The sequence below is a fragment of the Sardina pilchardus genome, chromosome 1 (assembly GCF_963854185.1).
Source record: "Sardina pilchardus chromosome 1, fSarPil1.1, whole genome shotgun sequence".
Classification (NCBI taxonomy): Eukaryota; Metazoa; Chordata; class Actinopteri; order Clupeiformes; family Clupeidae; genus Sardina; species Sardina pilchardus.
The window spans coordinates 18909169-18917815 of NC_084994.1; the positions used below are offsets into that span (position 1 = coordinate 18909169).

Consider the following 8647-nt stretch of genomic DNA (forward strand, 5'->3'; position numbering starts at 1 on the left):
ACTTGTGACCAGGCATAGCCGGTCGGCAAAACGGCAAATACATCCTTCTTTAAAATGAATGACTTGAGAGCTTCTTTCTACTCAACCTTCAAAGCCTCATCCTTCTTCGTTATTCTCTATGGTTGTTCTGCTATCTCACTGTCTAGCAGCTCTGTCGTCACCGTGCTAGGGTGGGCTCAAGGACTCGGTACACAGGTAGAGCGTTCTGATTGGACTGGCTGCCTTGGTGCTGGACACAGGATTGGCCTTAACGGTGTCAGGCTAGACCATCCCGCTAGGCAAAAAAATATTTTTTGCCGCTAAGGTCAGTCTAGATTTCTAGGCTACCAGTTTTATAGAATGGTGGCGTCGCGTGTTCCTTTAAGCTATTTCCTGTAGCTAACTTTACTTTACTGTTGGACGTAAAGTGTTTGCTGGAAAGATAATACTGGGTATTTACTGTAGATGAAGGGTCAGTATTTGCCTTTGCAAATGTTGCCTCATGGACAAGTTTGGGTGCCACCTCTCCATCATCATGCCCCCCCACAAATTTGCATTTCAGGCCACATGCCCAGTTATGCCTCTCATCTACAGTACAGCTTTTTTTTCCCCTCTGCAACTGTACCTTCTCACTGTGCTGCTGACAATGCACCACAAACTGTATGGACTAGGTGACTGACACCATTTCACAACTGTGAGTCTGACATGACAACAAACTTCTGGCTTCTAAAAATGAGTTTTTATGGCATTACACACCTTGAAGATGGTCATCTGGTCCAAAAGAAAACCAGTGTTCCTCGATTTGCATGTAAGTAGCATTGGTGACATAGAGTACTATTCACACATCAGTTCATTGTTATACCGAGTGCATGGAATAGAGTTGATGAAATGCAAATTCCTCTCATGCTTTCTTGGGCAACTGGAGTGACAATGACATTTGTTTTGGTTAAGAAGATTAAAAGAAATGCATGCTTATTTTTATACATATTAGTAAACAATATAATAGAATACTATACTTTTTAAATATATTTATGTTGTCAAATGTGTATCTATGTCTCAAAAAATCCAAAATCCCCTTGCACAGCCAATTAAGTTGGGTCTTTGGGTGCTGGTGACTTGCAGGTTTACGATTAATAAAAAAGAAAAAAGGATCACCACACACCAATGGACTACACTTTAAAGATTTATTTCTGAACAACGCGTTTCCCCATGCGCTTCCTCAGGCTCAGGAATCGCATGGCGCAACGTGTTGCTCAGAAATAAATGTTTAAAGTGTAGTCCATTGGTGTGCGGTGTATTTATGTCTGTTTTATTTGTGTTAATTCTATTTTAAAATTGAATTGAAAGAAATCAAGATTTTGTTTTTCTTTTGAAGCTGCGCTTACACAATATGATTTTCAAGTGATTTCACAGTCAGAAAATAAACATTGTCAGAGTCAGAAACAAAAAGTCGGAATGTAATCATGAGAGCTTTACTCTCATGCATATGTACACATAACATTATACATACATATATTATAAGCCTCGGACAGCATGGTGGCCTGTTACAGCAGGGCATCTCATAACAGCCTCACAGCCCTCATAACACATCTCCTCCACTAAAGATTTGTGCTCTTCTGAAGCGGCCTCTTAATTGATTGAGTGCTTTCGGTTAATTATTTTTCACAGAATGTTGAACCGTGGCATCCTTTCCTCTCATCTCATGGCCTGTGCATTGACACATCTGATGCTTTGACCTGAGGTATCAAGATATGAAGGGTTCAGATGCAAAAGCCTCTAAATCCGTCTGACCACTTTTCTTTTAAATGAGCATTTTGTATCAGGCTCCTATAGGGTTTCGCCTACAAACTGACTATGATCTAATTTGGTGTTGCTATATATAATACGCTGCAGTTTGGGGATGTCACACATGAAACAATGGTGCAAAAATATGCCTTTAATATGAGTAGACTACAGTAGTATGGGTCGTTTATTCAAGCCTTATTGAGTTCCTGTTGATATGACCCATGATGGGAAATAATTTAAAGGAATAGTTAGTTTTGTTAATAGTGACCCTGCAAGATTCCTAGTCATTGTAAAATCATAGTCTGTGACCATAAAATCTGTGACTTGCCTTAAGATGTGAGACAGTAGTCTATATTTTTTTCCAAATATATTTTGTCTTCTGATGCATGTCAGGTCAGGTCTGTTCATTTATTTAGTGCACTTTCACAGCAGCGTGGGCCAAAAGGGTGTCACAAACTATTACATAAAAATAATAATAGTAATAACATAAGTAATAATAATATAGTACAAAATACCTACATAAGATATATACAGCTCTGGAAATAAAAAGACTACTGCACATTTTCCTGGTGTCATCCCTCCGTTGCCGAGTGACATTTAAATGAGTTGGCGGTTACATTCAAATTTGCAGTGGTCTCTTCATTTTGAATAATGACCTTCAACTCAATTTGAATAGGCCCATTCAATATGAACTGCGGCTGACGTCCTACTGTACATCAACATGGATCTGAAATTCTAGCCGAGGAGCAAAGAGTAGACAGCAGCTTGCCCTGAACAGTGCAGTTGCACTCGGCCTGATGTGACTCACGGGAGACATTGCAGAATTTTAAGTGCAATACAGTTTAACTCTCCTAATATGCTTTAATATGATTTTCACAAGGTTTAGTAGTGATTATGAGAATTGTTGACCATTCTTTCAGAAGTGTATTTGTTACACACTGATGTTGGATGAGGTGCCTGGCCTTCAGTCTTCACTATCATTCACCCCAATGGTGTTCTATTGAGTTGAGCTCAGGACTCTGTGTAGGCCAGTCAAGTTATTCCAAACAAAACTCTGTCACCCGTGTCTTTGTGAACCTTGCTTTGTGCACTGGTGCACGGTCATGTTGGAAAAGGAAGTGCCAATCCCCAAACTGCTCCCACAAAGTTGGGAGCATGGAATTGTCCAAAATCCCTTGGTTAAATGCTGAAGCATTCAGAGTTCCTTTCACTGGAAAAAGGAAATTGTGATACAGTGTTAAATTCCTCTCTGGCTGTCGGGCAGTATTTCTAACCAGTATGAATTGCGTCCATCCCAGTATGCATTCAACGCAGCATGCATCACATCAAGCCAGATCTGCATCAAGTCGAATGGGTGTAATGCCGTTGCTTGACAGTTTATTAAACGGAGTGAGCGGGGGTTGCGGTCGCCCAAGGCCCATGACTGCCACAATGGGAACTTGTTTGTCATGACCTATTCAAATGACTGAATATAATAACTACCAGGAATAACTGCCCAGAGCTGTTACCTAGAGCGCAGCTGAGTGGTCAGACAGAAGGGTGCCCATCAGGAACAGACACATTGTTGGTTTATAAAATTAAGCCAAGGCCGTTCTCCTGCACAGCACACGGCACACGGTTCCTCATGGTTCTTACTGAGAGAGAACCCCCCCCCCCCACACACACACACACACACATTTAGAACTTAGTGGCTGAATGCAAGAGCGCATCCTCGTCCAGGCTTCCTATGTGTCACAACACGGATTCATTTCGTCTCAGGGTCCAGTCAGTGGGAGCGCTAGGCTGCTGTCGGAGTGGAGTCTGGGGCTATGCATACCTCTGGAGTTTTACATTTCCAACAGCATTAATGAGCTCTTTTCCAAAACACTATAAATCCATTTTTGAAAACATGAAAAAGTCATGACATTTAATTGTGTATTTCAGGTAGCCTAATATCAATAAAAGGTCAGTGTTATTTTGATTGGGTAAAGATAAATCAGCTAACAATAGCCCATTAACAGTTCCAATGAAAGTACTTGGAAAACAAAATGAAAAATATAATACATATGTTTGCATTAAAATGCTAGTTATAGCGTTTTGGAATAATAATCCTCATAAGTTGTGCTTCCTGTCATTGTCGGGCTACTGTAAGCCAATGCCATCAATATTATGTTCAAGAGCTTTATAATGATGTCATATCTCGTTTCAGCACGGACTGTGATTGTGCTCGTCTTTGCACTGGGTCACGTGGGCTTTGCAACTGCTGATGGTAAGTATGTAAGCTAAAAAAAATACAAATCACATTAGTAGCCTACCATCAGGGCCAGAGGATAAAAAAAAAAACTGGCCTGGTCCGGTAATGCGCTATGATATGAATTCTGAATTAATGATATGCTATATTGCTATTTTTTGCAATATGCTACGGTATGTTTTGCTTTGCTATAATGCTTGACGACATACTGTATGCTCTGCTACGTAGGTGCTGTGTCCACCAATCGCGTTTGTTACGCTGAGAGAAAAGCTTTCCTCGGCGCTTCGAGAAGTGATAAGTTTAGGCACCCCTGTGTTAAATTTCCGTAATGGACTGCATAGCGGCAGGCAGAGGTTTGTTTTTAAAGGCCAGTTATTTCATGGATTCAGGATACTATGCGTCCTGTTCAAGTTACCTTGGCATTTGCAATTCAAATAGCCCCACATCAGGACATCTGTAGTCTTCACCATACCTTGCAAACCAGCAGGTTTAAATATTACACAACTGAATAAGTCGGGGAAAATAACCTGATCCACTTCCTGTGTGATAATACTGCACTTTGATATTTAAATGTCACTGATGATGTTGTACCTTACTATTGTTACCACACTGGTGCTTACAATACTGCACTTTGCTATATTACAGTATAACACAGCATACTCTGTGTTGTGTATTGTGGTTGGGTGGGGGTGAGGGAGGAAGAGCTATCATGAACATGAGGCATGGATGTGCCCTCCTTCATATTAAAATCTTGAACTTAGAAATAGCCACTATAGAAAAAATGGTTGAATTAGAAAAGAGCCTGCTTGTGACGTCAGACATCGCAAAGCCATTGAAGTTCAATTGTAGCTGCCAAAGAGGGCGCCATTTAGTTAACGGACCATATGGTTTTAACTAGGCTTGTAAAATTGCAATTGATGTTGAATATATACTATTTCAACATCAGAGAACACAGAACAATACTCAATTTATCCATCCTATGTCTATTGTCTATCTTTAACCATTATTCCATGCTACATAGCCCTATGCTATATCACGTGATGCTCATCTATGAGATGGTGAATGATGATACACAATGCTACAGTACATTATGTTATGTTATGTTATGATCACCCATTTCCATACCTAGACCCCTGTGAGCAGTACACCAACATCTCTGACCCCTGGAGGAATCGTGGCTTCTTGTCCACTCCCTCTCAAGTCCAGCTGAAGGGCGACTCGGACCTGCAGGAAGGCTGGTACCGCTTTGTCGGTGTAGGGGGCGACATCCTGGATTTCGCCCGCATTCCAATCCCATCTTTGGCAGAGCAGCGTCTCGGATATTGTTCCTTTGGATCATACACTCCTACAGTCACAGACATAAAACTGTGTGCAGGAGCGATGAAAAATGGAAGTGTGGATGTTAGAGTCTGTTCATCTGCATACTATGTGCACAAGCTCAGACCCACCTCAGGCAATCAGATTTATGCCACAAGTAAGACAATAGTTTCTTCATGACAGCGCCGTAGTTTTATTTTATCTTTTAAAACGAATGATATGCATTGTCTGACCCTAAACCATATCTCTGTGCCTCTAGGCCATCAGAGATGTATGGAGTCCTCTTGTGGTCAGTTTGCCCAATGCGGTACATTTGGAGCCTGTGTGTGTAAACCTGGATATGAGATGCCCAAAGGACTTCTACTAACAGGAGACACGTACAGATGCACAGGTGGGGGGGAGAGTGAGAAAATGTAAGATCTGAGTATAAGATGTTTATATATCTTTGTAAGACGCCAACATTTTGGGACATTACCTTGTTCACCGTTTATCCCAGATTTAAATAGGTCTCTGCGCATGCAGTGACTCTGTCTGATGTTACATGTTTCACTAAATTGTGCAAACGTTTAACTAAATATTGCCTTCATTCTCTAAATTATGTTCTCAGTTAAGCAAATTACAGTATGTGCACGTTTTACTAAATAGTGTGCTAATTTTACCAAATTGTGCTCTCAATTTAATTGTTGCAAATTGAGCACGCAATGTAGTGAAACATGCGGACAATATAGTAAATTGTGCATGCGATTTAGTAAAATGTGTACACGATTTACTGAACTGAGAGCACAATTTAGTAAAGTGAGTGCACTATTCAGTAAGATGCACACACAATTTAGTAAAATAAGTGCACTATTCAGTACAATGCACACACAATTTAGTAAAATAAGTGCACAGTATACTAAATTGTGCACACTATATAGTGAAATGAAACGACATTGTAGTTAAATGAATGCACATTTTACTCAAATGAAAGCACATTCTCTCGTTACACAAATATACAGTATATTGCAATGACACCTCCTGGACTCCGTATATGGTACATTATTAAATGTGTATTTATTCTACATTTGGGCCTATACATTATCATTGCCCCATGGTTGTATCCCACAAAGTACTATATCATTATTGTGCCATGCTTAGTTGTATTATTATTGTCGGTCTCACTCTTTGACACCGATACCTGTGAGCTACACATTATGCAACAGCCTGATAAACTACATTATGCTATGCTCCATATCCCTATGCTACATCATGTAATGCTACTCTATGAGATGGTGAATTATGCATTATATTTAAGACAGCCCTTACTTTTCCTTTTTACACTGTGATTCTCCTTTATGAGATGTTGTATTATTCTATGCAATGCTTACGATCACCCATCTCCATACCTAGACCCCTGTGAGCAGTACACCAACATCTCTGACCCCTGGAGGAATCGTGGCTTCTTGTCGGCTTCATTTCAACTCCAGCTGAAGGACGACTCGGACCTGCAGGAAGGCTGGTACCGCTTTGTCGGTGTAGGGGGCGACATCCTGGATTTCGCCAGCATTCCAATCCCATATTTGGCAGAGCAGCGTCTCGGATATTGTGACTTTGGATCATACACTCCTACAGTCACAGAAATACCACTGTGTGCAGGAGCGATCAGTAATGGAAGTGTGGATGTTAGAGTCTGTTCATCTGCATACTATGTGCACAAGCTCAGACCCACCTCCAGCAATCAGATTTATGCCACAAGTAAGACAAAAGTATTTTCATGACAGCGTTATCATTTTATTTTATCTTTTAAAACGAATGATATGCAAATTGACTCACTGGCTCACTGAATCATGCCTTAACAGATGATTTGTGAAAATAGGCACTGTTTTGGAGTGTTAGGTGACAACACACTGAGCTATAATCTGTAATGTCAGACCTGCAACCTCCCTTCATTGTCTGACCCTAAACCATATCTCTGTGCCTCTAGGCCATCAGAGATGCATGGAGTCCTCTTGTGGTCAGTTTGCCCAATGCGGTTCATTGGGAGCCTGTGTGTGCAAGCCTGGATATGAGATGCCCAAAGGACTTCTACCGACAGGAGACACATACAGATGTACAGGTGAGAGAGAGTGTGAGAAAATGTAAGATCTGAGTATTAGATGTTTATGTATCTTTGTACTCTTTAAAGGAAGATGCCACCATTTTGGGACATTGCCTTGTTCACCGTTTATCCCAGAGTTAGATAGGTCTCTGTGCATGCAGTAACTCTGTCTGATGCTAAATTGTGTGCGTGTTTTACTAAATTGTGCAGACGCTTAACTAAATAGTGCTTTCATTCTCTAAATCATGTTCTCAGTTAAGAAAATCATGTGAACATTTTACTAAATAGTGTGCTCATTTTACCAAATTGTGCTTTCTATTTAATTGTTGTAAATTATGCCATGCTTAGTTGTATTAATATTGGCCGCGTTTCCCAGATTCGTTAAGAAGCTCTTACGTGCTAAGAACTTCTTAGGTGCATCCTTAGAATGTTCTTAGAGCGCTCCTAAGTTCTTAGTACTTAAGAGCTTCTTAACAAATCTAGGAAACGCGGCCATTGTCAGTCTCTGTACACCTGCGAGCTACACACTATGCAACAGCACGCTAAGCTACATTATGCTATGCTCCATAGCCCTATGCTACATCATGTAATGCTACTCTGTGAGATGGTAAATCATGCATTATAATTAAGACAGCCCTTACTTTTCCTTTTTACACTGTGATTCTCCTCTATGAGATGTTGTATTATTCTATGCAATGCTTATGATCACCCTTCTCCATACCTAGACCCCTGTGAGCAATACACCAACATCTCTGAACCCTGGAGGAACCGTGGCTTCTTGTCCACTCCCTCTCAACTCCAGCTGAAGGACGACTCGGACCTGCAGGAAGGCTGGTACCGCTTTGTCGGTGTAGGGGGCGACATCCTGGATTTCGCCAGCATTCCAATCCCATCTTTGGCAGAGCAGCGTCTCGGATATTGTTCACTCCTACACTCCTACACTCCTACAGTCACAGAAATACAACTGTGTGCAGGAGCGATCAGTAATGGAAGTGTGGATGTTAGAGTCTGTTCATCTGCATACTATGTGCACAAGCTCAGACCCACCTCCAGCAATCAGATTTATGCCACAAGTAAGACAATAGTATTTTCATGACAGCCCTGTTGTTTTATTTTATCTTTTAAAACGAATGATATGCAAATTGACTCACTGGCTCACTGAATCATGCCTTAACAGATGATTTGTGAAAATAGGCACTGTTTTGGAGTGTTAGGTGACAACACACTGAGCTATAATCTGTAATATCAGACCTGCAACC

General features: G+C 40.9%; 1 protein-coding gene across 1 annotated transcript in view; it reads left to right on the top strand.

Moving 5' to 3' along the window:
* Positions 1-661: 661 nt before the first annotated feature.
* Positions 662-8647, top strand: part of LOC134076994 (uncharacterized) — a 9365-nt gene continuing 1379 nt past the window's right edge. The window contains exons 1-7 of the mRNA XM_062532327.1: positions 662-787; positions 3953-4012; positions 5124-5468; positions 5571-5702; positions 6701-7045; positions 7275-7406; positions 8114-8388. Of these exons, the coding sequence (XP_062388311.1) occupies positions 685-787; positions 3953-4012; positions 5124-5468; positions 5571-5702; positions 6701-7045; positions 7275-7406; positions 8114-8388 (1392 nt within the window). The 5' untranslated portion in view covers positions 662-684. The remainder of the gene's footprint in view (positions 788-3952; positions 4013-5123; positions 5469-5570; positions 5703-6700; positions 7046-7274; positions 7407-8113; positions 8389-8647) is intronic.